Source organism: Perna viridis, chromosome 1, assembly GCF_037379345.1.
Source record: "Perna viridis isolate PV_CMFRI_1.1 ecotype Kerala chromosome 1, ASM3737934v1, whole genome shotgun sequence".
NCBI classification, from domain to species: domain Eukaryota; kingdom Metazoa; phylum Mollusca; class Bivalvia; order Mytilida; family Mytilidae; genus Perna; species Perna viridis.
In genome coordinates this window covers 854,268-869,817 of record NC_142445.1, presented here as the reverse complement: position 1 = coordinate 869,817, position 15,550 = coordinate 854,268, and the positions used below count along the sequence as shown (strand labels likewise).

At 32.3% G+C, this 15,550-nt stretch overlaps 1 protein-coding gene across 1 annotated transcript in view; it reads right to left on the bottom strand.

The window, feature by feature from the left end:
* Positions 1 to 15,550, bottom strand: part of LOC148626771 (N-alpha-acetyltransferase 11-like) — a 20,731-nt gene extending 5,181 nt beyond the window's left edge. The window contains exons 1-6 of the mRNA XM_088587909.1: positions 15,412 to 15,550; positions 11,753 to 11,851; positions 10,934 to 10,992; positions 9,853 to 9,901; positions 8,336 to 8,496; positions 5,859 to 5,943 (exon numbers count right to left, since the gene is read on the bottom strand). Coding sequence (XP_088444035.1) covers positions 5,859 to 5,943; positions 8,336 to 8,496; positions 9,853 to 9,901; positions 10,934 to 10,992; positions 11,753 to 11,851; positions 15,412 to 15,432 — 474 coding nt within the window. The 5' untranslated portion in view covers positions 15,433 to 15,550. The remainder of the gene's footprint in view (positions 1 to 5,858; positions 5,944 to 8,335; positions 8,497 to 9,852; positions 9,902 to 10,933; positions 10,993 to 11,752; positions 11,852 to 15,411) is intronic.

The following is a 15,550-nucleotide window of genomic DNA, read 5'->3' as shown; positions in this document are numbered from 1 at the left end:
TATGACCTTTGTGTAATGAACTATGTAAGACGTTTCTATACTGTGTTGTATGTTTTGTTATTATTATAATATGACCTTTGTGTAAGGAACTATGTAAGACGTTTCTATACTGTGTTGTATGTTTTGTTATTATTATAATATGACCTTTGTGAAAGGAACTATGTAAGACGTTTCTATACTGTGTTGTATGTTTTGTTATTATTATAATATGACCTTTGTGTAATGAACTATGTAAGACGTTTCTATACTGTGTTGTATGTTTTGTTATTATTATAATATGACCTTTGTGAAAGGAACTATGTAAGACGTTTCTATACTGTGTTGTATGTTTTGTTATTATTATAATATGACCTTTGTGTAATGAACTATGTAAGACGTTTCTATACTGTGTTGTATGTTTTGTCACCCTTTGCTATTACTATTATTATAATATGACCTTTGTGTAATGAACGGAACTATGTAAGACGTTTCTATACTGTGTTGTATGTTTTGTTATTATTATAATATGACCTTTGTGTAAGGAACTATGTAAGACGTTTCTATACTGTGTTGTATGTTTTGTTATTATTATAATATGACCTTTGTGTAAGGAACTATGTAAGACGTTTCTATACTGTGTTATATGTTTTGTCACCCTTTGCTATTACTATTATTATAATATGACCTTTGTGTAATGAACTATGTAAGACGTTTCTATACTGTGTTGTATGTTTTGTTATTATTATAATATGACCTTTGTGAAAGGAACTATGTAAGACGTTTCTATACTGTGTTGTATGTTTTGTTATTATTATAATATGACCTTTGTGAAAGGAACTATGTAAGACGTTTCTATACTGTGTTGTATGTTTTGTTATTATTATAATATGCCCTTAGTGAAAGGAACTATGTAAGACGTTTCTATACTGTGTTGTATGTTTTGTTATTATTATAATATGACCTTTGTGAAAGGAACTATGTAAGACGTTTCTATACTGTGTTGTATGTTTTGTTATTATTATAATATGACCTTTGTGAAAGGAACTATGTAAGACGTTTCTATACTGTGTTGTATGTTTTGTTATTATTATAATATGACCTTTGTGAAAGGAACTATGTAAGACGTTTCTATACTGTGTTGTATGTTTTGTTATTATTATAATATGACCTTTGTGAAAGGAACTATGTAAGACGTTTCTATACTGTGTTGTATGTTTTGTTATTATTATAATATGACCTTTGTGAAAGGAACTATGTAAGACGTTTCTATACTGTGTTGTATGTTTTGTTATTATTATAATATGACCTTTGTGAAAGGAACTATGTAAGACGTTTCTATACTGTGCTGTATGCTTTGTTATTATTATAATATGACCTTTGTGAAAGGAACTATGTAAGACGTTTCTATACTGTGTTGTATGTTTTGTTATTATTATAATATGACCTTTGTGAAAGGAACTATGTAAGACGTTTCTATACTGTGTTGTATGTTTTGTTATTATTATAATATGACCTTTGTGAAAGGAACTATGTAAGACGTTTCTATACTGTGTTGTATGTTTTGTTATTATTATAATATGACCTTTGTGAAAGGAACTATGTAAGACGTTTCTATACTGTGTTGTATGTTTTGTTATTATTATAATATGACCTTTGTGAAAGGAACTATGTAAGACGTTTCTATACTGTGCTGTATGTTTTGTTATTATTATAATATGACCTTTGTGAAAGGAACTATGTAAGACGTTTCTATACTGTGTTGTATGTTTTGTCACCCTTTGCTATTACTATTATTATAATATGACCTTTGTGAAAGGAACTATGTAAGACGTTTCTATACTGTGTTGTATGTTTTGTTATTATTATAATATGACCTTTGTGAAAGGAACTATGTAAGACATTTCTATACTGTGTTATATGTTTTGTCACCCTTTGCAGCAACAAAACTACATCCAAAAATGAAGTTCACTATTTACATAATTAATTTTGATGTTCCAATTCAATGTAGATGTTAAAGCTTGTTCTCTCTCTCTCTCTAGATCTAAACAACTAACTCCTCCCACAATATTCTCCACCCTATTACTAAACCCTAATCAAGTAAAAATATTTCGTATGATGTAAGCACATAGCGTCTGCTTAACTAATTTGAAATGGGTATAAAATTACTTCTCTTTAATCGGATATCTAGGTAGCAAATAAACAAAAAAACAAAAACTGGTAGTCATTGAAATTCATCTTTGCACTTGTGTTTATCAGATCAAGTATGTCTGTGGAAAAGTTAATCTTGTTTTTGATATTACTGATGACAATACTTTCTAATAAAAAGCTTCATGGATCACAGCATGATAAAACTGCAAAGGTCGAACCCTGAACAGTTAGGGTAAGTGTGGACACAATATTAGTTTTGACCCACTTAAGCATAAAGACTTACAATTCATTATGGACACAACAACTGGGTGGACACAATATAGCACAAAACTTGAAATTCAATTAAAAATTTTCAAAATCAGACCAAAAAATGTGAAGTAGATTTTCTTGGGGAGTGGCCCCTTTGACTCTTATAACTTGAAAACCTTAGATATCTGATATGTCATTGAAATATGCAGGTAGGGATTTTCATAAGGAATCCAATAAAAAAAAATTCAAAATCTGACCAAAAGTAAAACAGGAGACTCCCAGGAACCTGAATTGCTCACCTGCTTAAATTTTGTCTTTCAGAGGCAATAAATTTAACAAGAAGTTGTCTAACAATTTTGACGGATCAAAAATCCCCAAATCAGCTCTATGCAGGACACCCCAAGGAACATTCATACCAAGTTTGGTTCCAATTGGTCAAGTAGTGTCACAGGAGAAGATTTTTGAAAGAAATAACATTAAAAACCACAAAAAATGTCGAAAAAGGGCAGTAACTCCAACATGGCTTAACAGATTAAAATGAAATTTTGACCACAGATAGATCTCATCATGCTGAATACTTTTATCCACGTCAGAATTTGGCTAAACCTAATGGTTTGGAGATATATGCAAAAAACTACCATCTGACTCCTGTGTTCTACTTTTAGTAATGGCAGCAATGTTTTTGCACAGATAAAAAATTTCTAAATTTTTTCTATGCAGGATACCGCAAGGAACATTCATACCAAATTTTGGTTTCAATTTGTCAAGTAGTGTCAGAGGAGAAGATAATTAGAAGAAATAACATTAAAAATAGTACAAAAAACATCAAAAAGGGCAATTTAATTCAATTAACTGAATTTCTAGGAAACACTTGTTTTAGGCTACTTGTTGGCCACTAATTGGCTAAAAACCACTAATTCCACTTTCCATAGGCTTCTATGCTAATTTCACAATATTCAATGGCTTCTCTGGACTTTACCTTAACTTTAACCTGCAGAGGACTATATATCAGCATGATTCTACATATGTCAGCTCACAATCCTCAGAATGGCATGTGGGGTTAGCAGACTTGCAGTGCAGTACTGGTCACCGGAAGTGAAGGGTCTATAAATAGCATGGGAAATCCCAGTGTTTTCACAAGATAGGAGTATATTTAAAAATCATTATGGAGATTAGGCTTCACAAGAAGCAAAATGCACCTATAAAATGTACAGAAATGTTTTTCCTTTCAGAACCTGTTTAAATTTTTAAAATAAGATGAGAACTTTTTTCACAGCACTATGAGGAACAGGGGTAATTTTTGTGTAGGACTATTTTTGCGTACGTTCCGAATGCTCATTGGTTGAATTGGTGGTCTGTAACCTAAAGAGTCACTTTTTGTCTTAGAAAAAATAAATAACTATCAGGTATCTTCCTACACATATACTGAATGCATTTGCAAAGTTTCAGTGAAATGTGACAAGCACTTTTTTAAATATTTGATTTTTAAATATAGGGTAACCAAGTTGTGCAAGCAAAAAAGTGACAATATTCTACCATACTTAAATGCATTAAATATTTGCAAAGAACTTTTTCTGACTTTTCAAATAAAAAATATCAATCACAACTTGTTTTTTAACAATATTAATGAAGAAATAGTTTCAAAAGTAATCATTTTCTGAGAAATTGGTCTATTTTTAAAAATTTATTTCTGACATGCCTCCCCCTTTTTCTTGATCACATGTCAAAAATCCTAAATCTTTAAATTTTCACAAAAGGTGATATATTTGGCTTTAAATTTGTAAATACAGTGTTTTCACATTAAAACATGACCAGTAAAGGGCACCTAAAGCAAAAAAAGTACTCAATAATGGATTTTCCATGTTGCCATAGGGGAATGCTGATATGGCCTTAACCGCAGTAATGAAAGTGAGTTTTTCCTCATTTCTAACCTAATTTTTGCTCAAATCTACACAAAACTTGATTTCAAGTGCTTATTACCACCATAGTTAGGTAAATATAGCCCTCAAAGTTTAATATTTGATATTTTTACTAAATTTTCTACACTTTTTACAAGATAGGACATAAAAATCAGCCAAAAAGACCAATTTTCCATAATTTGGACCTATAACTTAAAAAAATGCATATTTTGAAGGATTTTTGTAGTGTATTCCTCTCATGGCAAAGTTAACAAGATCTTCAAGTAGTTTAAAGCTATTTCAAGAAACTTTTCATTTTGCCATGGCTTCATCTTAAGGCTAAAAACCACTAATTCCACTTTCCATAGGCTTCTATGCTAATTTCACAATATTCAATGGCTTCTCTGGACTTTACCTTAACTTTAACCTGCAGAGGACTATATATCAGCATGATTCTACATATGTCAGCTCACAATCCTCAGAATGGCATGTGGGGTTAGCAGACTTGCAGTGCAGTACTGGTCACCGGAAGTGAAGGGTCTATAAATAGCATGGGAAATCCCAGTGTTTTCACAAGATAGGGGTATATTTAAAAATCATTATGGAGATTAGGCTTCACATCACAAGAAGCAAAATGCACCTATAAAATGTACAGAAATGTTTTTCCTTTCAGAAACTGTTTAAATTTTTTAAATAAGATGAGAACTTTTTTCACAGCACTATGAGGAACAGGGGTAATTTTTGCGTAGGACTATTTTTGCGTACGTTCCGAATGCTCATTGGTTGAATTGGTGGTCCGTAACCTAAAATGGTTGGGTTATAACCCCCAAATAACACAAACTCTCCTTTTGTGGTTTGAAACCTTGTTATAAAGTTTTATATAGATCAATCAAGTAATACTCAAGTTAACACACAAATACCCAATGTCTATGGACGACAATAACACAGACAACGATTGCACCATACCAATGTAACACGTATAAAAATTGCAAAACTAATATATAACATCCAAAAAAAAAGAAAAAAAAATCTTTGAAAAGGATTTTTCGTATATTTGAAAAACAAAAAATCACAAATAAAATTTACATAAATATATTTCAACGTCATCTATTCTATCCCCTGGATAAAACATCAACTTATCCTGATCATTGATACAGTAAAGACAGTATTTTAGTGGTATCTTTGCAAAAAATGAAAAACACTACATGTAAGTTCTGCAAACATTTTAATAGTGAATACTATTAAACATATATCCTAACCAAAACATTCTCAAGGATATATCCAGTGACAAAACCATGACCAAAACATTCTCAAGGATATATCCAGTGACAAAACCATGACCAAAACATTCTCAAGGATATATCCATTGACAAAACCATGACCAAAACATTCTCAAGGATATATTCATTGACAAAACAAAGTTAGTTGTATAAGATCTGCATTCTACTTCTTTTATGACATAGTTCTTTGAGATAAATAACTAAGTCTTGATAAAAAAATAGAAAAAAACAGATCAATGCTCATCATCCATTTCCCCATTTGATTACAAGCATATTTTGATTTATTAGCCCCTTGAATTCATACCTTATCTTTAAACTCCTGTAGATTCCTCCTCATGGCATAGGCATCCTCACCATCAGCATAGTACTTAGGTTCTATTTCACTTATTCTGAAAATTGATCAACACACATACTTAACAGAAGTCAAACAGTCATTACTAAGTAAATAAGAAAGTTACTTCAATCAAAATCATGTTATTGAATATTCATACAGCTCTATAATACCTGAATCCCTAACCAGAAGAACTTGAAATCATGTGGCCATAACATTTAATCATTAAATCTTATACAGTATTTTGTTACATCATGCAGAATCAAATTTTTATCAGATGTTAAAAGTTGTCCCTTTCATTATTTCTGCCATGTTTGGTCACTATTGGCTGAGTTAAGCAAAGATACAGGCCAAAATATGTTTCACCAGATGGTTTCAATGACAAATTTGAGTGGCCGCAGCCACCAGCTGAGCTACCTGAGCCACAAAAAAAGGTGATTGTTTGTAGAGGACATGAAGGTTATTAACCCTATCAAGTTTCAAGACATTGGCACCTGTGGTTTCAGAGGAGTTAATTTTAAGATTATTGGCCGATCAGAAGCTTAAATGGTCTCAGGTAGCCATTTTGTTTAGTCAAACAAAACCAAATAGAGATATTTGTAAAGGCTCTTGTATACATCCTTTCTACCAAGTTTGGTTAAAATTGGTCAGGTGTTTTCACGTATGTTGAACAAAATGTGACAAGTTTATGGACAACGGACACAAAGTGATGGCATAAGCTAACTGGGACCTTTGGTCCAGGTGAGCTAAAAGGCACTTGGGATTAGTTTTCATTCGAATTTATTATGGCGAGTCATTCTGCCAAACCAATTGTAAAGTTAAAACAGACTGAATGCATTATAATTTTTTGATGTTTTATTAATACAGCCTGAGTTCTATGTTACTAGATTAAAAATTGAAGTTATACTGACCAATTTATTTTTCTAAAACATACAAGAACTGGTACAGAAATCGTGTACTTGCAGTGTTAATTTTGATTTGTACTAACTTTTTTTACTTTTTACGAGACGGTAAGAGATCATAAACTAAAGGCTCTATTGTTAGGGTGAAAAATCATTCAAGTACAAAATCACATGAAATATGATAAGAATATTATAAATCCAATAATTTGAACTTGAGTTCAAAGGTCAAGGTCATTCAGCTGTCAAAAAAGTATGTGACACATCATCTCATGGTGGAACACCCATGTGCCAAATATGGTATGCTTATATCAAAGAATAACAAAGTTATTGCTAGGACACGGATCTGCACAAACTGACAGACAGACATACCGATTCCTACACAACCCCCTATAATTTACATGCAGGGGTATAATTAATCCCAACCTTCCTTTTGGGATATGGTACCTTTGGTACAATATCAAAGAGATCCATTATCTTTTACTGTACATCTGAAAAATACTTGTTTCTGGCCTCTTGTTGGTCTCTCATTCCTTATCAGTTCAAGTCAATGCTTGTTTTTGGCTTCTTGTTGGTCTCTTGTTCCTTATCAGGTCAAGTCAATGCTTGTTTTTGGCCTCTTGTTGGTCTCTTGTTCCTTATCAGTTCAAGTCAATGCTTGTTTTTGGCCTCTTGTTGGTCTCTTGTTCCTTATCAGTTCAAGTCAATGCTTGCTTCTGGCCTCATGTTGGTCTCTCATTCCTTATCAGTTCAAGTCAATGCTTGTTTTTGGCTTCTTGTTGGTCTCTTGTTCCTTATCAGGTCAAGTCAATGCTTGTTTTTGGCCTCTTGTTGGTCTCTTGTTCCTTATCAGTTCAAGTCAATGCTTGCTTCTGGCCTCATGTTGGTCTCTCATTCCTTATCAGTTCAAGTCAAAACTCTAAAAATCAATCCCAGCAATCTGTTTGTAGCAGAGCACCTTGTGATATAATTTCAAAGAGATCCATTCACTTATAGTCAAGTTATTGTCCTAACCATGAAAATGCTTGTTTCTATTGCTAATTTATAAAATCCAAAAATCAATCCCACCTCTGGTGGTATGGCACCCAATGATACAAATTCAAAGAGATACATTCACTTATAATCAAGTTTTTGTCTGGACATCCTGAAAGAGTTTGTTTGTGGTCCCTTTTTCTGGCACCTCATTCTTAAGACCCCCAAAATCAACCTCAGCCTTCCTCTTTGGACACTATTTCCTAAATGGTTCAAGTTACAATCCCAAAATCCCAGCTTTTGTGGTATGACACCTTGTTGTACAATTTTAAAGAGATCTATTGACAATCAATCAAGTTATTATCCAGACATCATGAAAAAGCTTGTTTTTGGTCCCCCTTTTGGCCATATTGGATTTCAATGAATGGTGAGAAATATTCTACTACTGGTGTACAATAACATAATGTTTGTATCTAATCAATCTTTAAAGCATTACAAAAACATAACCCTCTTTTCAATTAATGTCCATAAGAGTCACTACTGGTATTATAATATGTAAGGTTACTGTGGGATACTTACGAGAACTTTAGTGTATTTGTGTACAGATGTAATGCTGCCCTGTTGCTTTTTCTGACGTGTAACGAAACATATTGAGCATCAAAACATTCAACCATAGCCCTTGATGCTTGGTCCATTAACTTCTGGGCTAAACCTAATCGTCTGTGGGAACGTTTGACAGCCTGAAAATATAATTATCAGTTGGGCTAAAGAACAAGTATTTCTAATTCTAACGTGAAAATAACAGAAGTTTGGTTCAGAAACAATATATAAAGTTTGTATAAAAATACACTTTGAACACCCCCCTGATATTTCTTTTCAATAACAATGCTATAATTCTGATTACTGGTACAACACATTATGGTTGTGAACTGATGTGGTTCATCACACATATAACTTGGTGTATGTATTACAACTTATCATAGATATTGTATGGTCTTGATTATTCTTCAATTCATTACTTTACCATTTCCATAGGCCAGTAAGTTTATATTAAATATGTTGGAATGCAACTGTTTTTAACAAATCTTTAAAAACAATTTGTAGATAGTGTGTCATTATGATGAATATAAAAAGCTTTGCCAAGTGCAGCATAATGCCAGTTGAACTCTGTCCACCTGAGGCAAATGTGGCACAATAATAGATTTTGACATACCACTATGAACACATTTGGACACAATATTTTGAGCTTCAATTTAAGTATAAAGGTCTGCTTCAGGATGCATTCATGGATCACTTTCAACCTAATTAACCTCAATGATAGGGTCAATTTGGTAAGCATACTACTCCTCTTGTGTTTCAAAATTGTACCAAAAATAAAAAAGCCCATTTTTTATGGCCTGGTCCCTTTTGGCCCCTTATAACTCAAAAACTGTAAAAGACATCTGGATTTTCATAAGATATCTAATAAAAAAAAGTCAAAATCAGATCAGAAATACATATACCAGTAAACAAGCTATCGTCAAGATAGCAGAAAAAAATGCTTGTTTCTGGCCCGTTTGTGGCTCCTTATTCTTACTTGGCTCAAATGTCCCCAAAAATCAATTCCAGTCTTTTTTTGTGGTATAACACCTTGTATTACAATTTAAAAAAATAACATTCACTAATAGTCTAGTTATTGTCTGAACATCACAAAAATGCAAATTTCTGGCCTTTTTCACCCCTGATTTCTGAAATGTTCAAGCCTTTATCCCAAAAATCAATCCAAATCGGACCATTGTGGTATAGAATATTGTGAAACAATACCATAGACATTCCTCTGCTTTTATTGGAGTTAAATAGTTAAACTCTATGAAATGCTTGTCTTAGGCCCCTTTTTTGCCCCTAATTCTAAAATGGTTGGGGATATAACTCCCGAAAATCAATACCAAGCTTTCTTTTGTGGTTTAGAACTCTATAAAGATCAACCAATACTAAGTTATTGCATGAAAACCAAGTATCTACGGACAACACCATACCAACATATGTCCCCAAATTCTTTGCGGTCGTATAATAATGGTAAAGGGTTAATATGGGCAATCTTTTTAATTATTTCTTACTAGTGAAGTAATATGACCATGCTGAACTGAATCCTCAGGATCTTCTTCCCTGAAATGCAAGAAAAATATCTACAGCTTTTCCTTAAAGTACAGAAAGCAACACATCATGAAAGCACTGTAAAAACATGAAAATATCCTTTTCTCCCACATTCTGACAAAACTGTACATCATAGTGAAACTTGTCTATGGGAGACACAATCAGAAGCCACACATTTCAGACTGATTTACATCAGTGGTAGTATTCTTCCAGACTCAGCATCACCTATGACAGTATTGTCTAGGAAAGAATAGTTGTAGTGACTGTTAAAATAAATATGTATTAACATCTGACCAATGGGAGATTAAGTGTATAATGCAATAACTAAAAAATGTTTACCTAAAATTATATAACGAGAATGGATATGGTGAATATGTCAAAGAGACAATAATCCCCCAGGATGGAAATTTTTATTCAAAATATATCATTTTATTTCTCAAACAGGTTAAGAATGTACAATTACATACTAAAATGCTCTGTATGGTTAAAAAAAAAACATTCATAAATTTTGAATGTGATTAAATGCATGTTAGAATGCTGACAAAATTTTTTAACTCTTTAAATATTAGACATATTTGTTTCATGCACTTTACTTAATTAGGATCAAAAACTATCTCCATGGCTTGCCAATTTATTTCAAAAGAACAAAAAAAAGACCCCAAATATTTTTTAACATTCCTGCTACGTTTGGTAAGGGCTAACAAATCAATTGCAAAAATACCAAACACAAAGTGTTTTCAAATTGGGTTTTAAGTGAAAGCTTTATGCTGCAATAGTCATTGAAAAGAGAAACTTAAGTCAAAACCAAAAATGAATTACTTTGCTTAATACTATGTAAAGTTACACAAGAGCTGAACTACAAAAATTGGCAAACAGCCAACCATTTGGTTGAAATAATAGATGCTGTAGTTAATAATCTTAAAAGATGTCCATAAACAACTATTAGTACTTCCCTGTGTTTTGAAAAAAGTTGGATGGACACACAAAAAAGAAAGCTTGAGTTGACCCTTTGACCCAGATCACCCAGCTTATTATAAACCTTACATTTTTGCAAGAACATAACCAACAATTTTCCCATCTTCATCTTCAGCCACATAGGATAACTGAAAAACAATCAAATACTGTTTATTTCTGTCATTAATAAAGCAAAATGTGTATCAAGGCCTGTATTTTTATTCACTGTCATCCCAAGTATTTTTTTTTCAGTTTCTGCCATTCTTATAAAAAAACTGATTTTCACCTTAGGAAATACAGTTGTACAGTACCTAAAATACCTTTGAGTGGATCTCATCTCCCAAACTTTCTATCAAGTGACTTCCATCGTTATATATGTACTTAACCTTGCAGTATTGTCTAGGACAGAACAGTTATAGTTAAACCTCAATCATAAGACAATGTAAATGACTTAAAAAAACAAGTTTTAAATTACAAAGTCTAAAGACATAATTAAGTTCAGCATATCAAAGACCATAAGAGGTAGATTTTATTTATGAAAACAAACTAAGTAAAATTTTGGACATCAATTTGGACCAACTTGAAAAAAGGACCCAAAACATTTTACATCCTGCACATAAAAAAACCACAAGGATTCAAAACTTAAAATTAAGCCCCATAGAAAAGGACAGATATAAGTAACTTTACACATTTTATTCAAAGTTTGTTTTTGGCCTCCCAATTCCTAAACTGTTGCAACATGACCTTTTTTTAATAGCAACATACAATATACTGCACAATTGTAAATATGTAAGTAATTTCTGTTATTGTAAAAAAAACATACAAGAGACACTGTTTATAACACCTCATATTGCATGCATATAGAAATTGCCCTATCAATACAGCTGACTGCTGTGATTTAGTGATTACCTGTGGCCAAGACAAGCCATGATAGAAATAGTACTTCATCTGATAGTTCTCTGGAAGACATAGCAAGTTACAATGCTGCATATTCATCAGGTCGTCTGGCTGTAGATTAGATAGAAGTATCACTGATTAACTTTATACATGTATTTTAACATTAACTGTGTAATACATAGAATGCCTAAGTAAGAATTTCATTATCTGGTTATCTGTCATCACAAAGATATACAAATTTAGAAAGATATATATGAACAAAGTATCCTCTAACAAAAAATAACTACAGGCTTACTGTAATAGCATGGCTAAATAAAATGCTCTGCAGACTGCAGCTAGATACAACTGTTCAGGTCATACTCTGAAGCATAAATCAAAGGAAATTTCACAGCAACTGATAGAAGTGTTTTTGAGGAGATCTGAAAAATGGTAATTGCTCAATTATTGTAAAAAGAAAGTCCCACAAGTCAAAAATGTATCATCCAAAATACATAAAAACTGCTGAAATTCATCGCGGTCATGGAAGTATTTCCAAATGAATGTGCAAAAGTGGGAAATCCCCCATTTTTTACTAATAAAGTATCATAACTCAATAAAGAGCTGTGTCATGAGTGCATGATACACCTGTTGACTGAAAGTGCTTTTCATTTAGAGTGCAAAAAACGGAAAGAACCACCATGCTTTTTTTATGAATAAGTGACAAAAATGGAAAACTTTAAATAGAATCTTCCTAGAATACGAAAGGGAATCTATGGCAATGGAAACAAAGAATACCTCAGAGTTTTGAGGTTTTTAGTTAGAGCGCAAAAACAGAAAAACCAGAAAGATATTTTATGACAAAAAGCCAAAAATCAAAAACATGAAATCAAAATTTTATACAAAACAAATGGGAGCCAAGGACCATTGATACAAAGAATATCCTATAGTTTTGATGCATTTACTGAAAGCGGTTTTATTTTCAGTTAGAGTGCAAACGGAAAAATCATCCTGCCAAAGTGCCAAAAATCGAAAACGTGAAATCAAAACTTTATAAAAAAAAAAAAACAAAAAGAAGCCTTTGACAATGGATACAAAGAATACCCTAAAGTTTTGTTGCATTTGCTGAAAGGATATTTCAGTTAGAGTGTGAAAACAGAAAAACCTGAAACCTGTCAAAAATTGAAAAAATAGAAAATTAGAATTTTATGGAAAATGAAAGTGATCCTGTAACCATGGATGCAAAGAATATCTTAAAGTTTCATGACATTTGTTGAAAGCATATTTTCAGAGAAACCATCCCCCTTTGTTAAAATGCAATAAAAAGCTTCGCCGATTGCATTATGATATGTCCCAAATCAGTTAAACTCTGTTCACTTGAGGCAAGTGTGGACACAATATTACATGTAGTTTTTGACACATTAAACAAAGGGACTTACAGTTCATTATGGACACAATATCTCACAATATTTTGAAACTCAATTGAAGTATACAAACATTTTTTTGGGGGTGACCCCCTTTGTAATTTGTAAAACTGTAAAAGATTCTGAAATTTGATTGAAAAATGCAGGCAAGGACTTTCAAGAAGTATATAATCAAAGTGCTGTTGGCAATGGGGGTTTTGATTCTTGTGAAAATTGTAGCATGAACAAAAGTTTAAAGATTACATGATGAAAAATAAAACTATTATCATACATTTGCATTTCCCATACATTTTATAACTATTTTTCCTTATATGTATAAACTGAATGTCAACCAATAGGATGGAGATTTCGATTGATAACCTACTTAGCACAATCAATGCTTCTGGACACATTACTGCCTGAACTTCATTCCCTAAATGGAAATTTATTATAAAACATCTTTCAAGGCCAAAAAGGTGTCCCTCAAATCTTTAGTTCATTTGAAGACTACATTTTTGTAGATCTTAATTTTATCATTGCAGAAATACATGTAATAGAATATCACTGAGCTGAATAATTGCCAGAAACATATTAACAGGTTATAAAAGATGTATTGAATGATATAAAAGGAGTTACATTTCGATTAAATTTTTGTGTAGTGTTAAGAAACAGTGAGGAAGTTTCAGACAAGAACCAGCAACATAAGGTATTTTGATCCTAAACCCAAAATTAGTAGCTGTATTTTTTAATTACTGTGCATAAAGTAAACAACCAACAGACAGACAGGCATATAATGTACAAAGCCAATAGTGCCACACATGAAAATCATATGGTTTGCAGCATTATAATTACATATGATAATCATATGAAACAAGCATGATACATGTATGATAATCAAATGTTTTTTCACAAACATATGATCATCATGTTTCCAAGCCAAAATTAACATAATATGAAGTAAGCATTGCCTATAAATGAGCACAGCGTTTCTTTTTTTTTGCCAGTATAAGGTTTCACTGTAAATAAAAAATAGCTGAAGGCATGCTCAGTACTTAGTCGAGAACGTTGACTATTCCTATTAATTTGATATAAAATTATCATTAAAATATATGAATAATTATCAAAATATATATGTGTGTTTTGAACCCCATATGCATTTGTCCATATACCTTTAATTCTGGCCTTTCCATATTGTTTGTCTTCATAATTGACTTTGGGACAAAAGCAAAAGGGATGACGTTTATTGCAATGTGACATTTTCATAATGTAAACATTGTACATACTTCCTATCTTCTTTAGCAAGATTGGTTAGATTTTTAGATGTTCAAGAAATCGTTTCAGTTTTTAGAATTATCATTTGAGACAATTATTGTTATTTTACATTCTCTCTACAACATATCACTTCCAGACGATGATTTCTTACTCATCATTCTACACCCTAATAACTTGCATGTGCATATTGCTGTAGAGCTATCCACTCTCCCTATGAGAGTCATTTTTGTCATATTTGTGATTATCGTACATGTACATGCACTGGTTTTTTTTCCAGGATTTTGAAACTGAAGAGAGCAGAAACAATTTTTAAAACTGTAACCTAACAGGATATTTCAAAATTCCTCTGAAAAATTAAATGTCCGCTACCCATCTCTTCCAAAAGTAACCTACTCTCTATTACAATTCAAAATGTCAACAAAACAGGCTCTCTGGTGGAAAATGATCAAAACTTCAATAAAAAGTGTAATTTTTGTAGAAAATATGGTATCAGTATACAGGAAAATGATTCTGGAATCGAACTAAGTAGATGTGACATGCACATTTTTAACTTGAAAGTACTCTGCAGTACTGCTGAATCTCAAACTTTTTGTATGGCACATCATTCTGACAACATCCTGACATATCAAAATTGAAATAAAAGAGAAGAAGATTACATGGTCAGAGGAAATTCGGACTATCCTATTTACTATCTTCTGGTCGAATTACTCGGTGACAGATTCTGAAGTTCGCCCTCCGTTTTATTGGAAAAAATGTATAATCTAGCACGAAATCTTGATTTTCCACATATTTCCCCCTACAAAAAAATCGTTTGTCTCGCTCCGTTCGATATTAAGGCCATCTAATCCGATTATTCGCTCCGCCCTTGTTAAAAAGTAAATTCAAAAAAATCTGAAATTTGGTCTGCTCCCCCGGCCAGCTGACCAAGGTCTGGATCTGAGCAAGTATATTTTGTTTATTAGTTTGCTTCTTGTTCAAGTTCCAGACTTTACTAGATATCACGAAATGTACTCAACCTACCCTTGCACATCTTATGTTCATCCTGATTTATATTTTTCAGCTATTCACAACACGCTGCCGCAAATTGGTCTAACTGATGTCGCACTGGATTTCTAAAAATTATGAAACGATAAAAAATAAGGAACCGAAACTTTAAAAA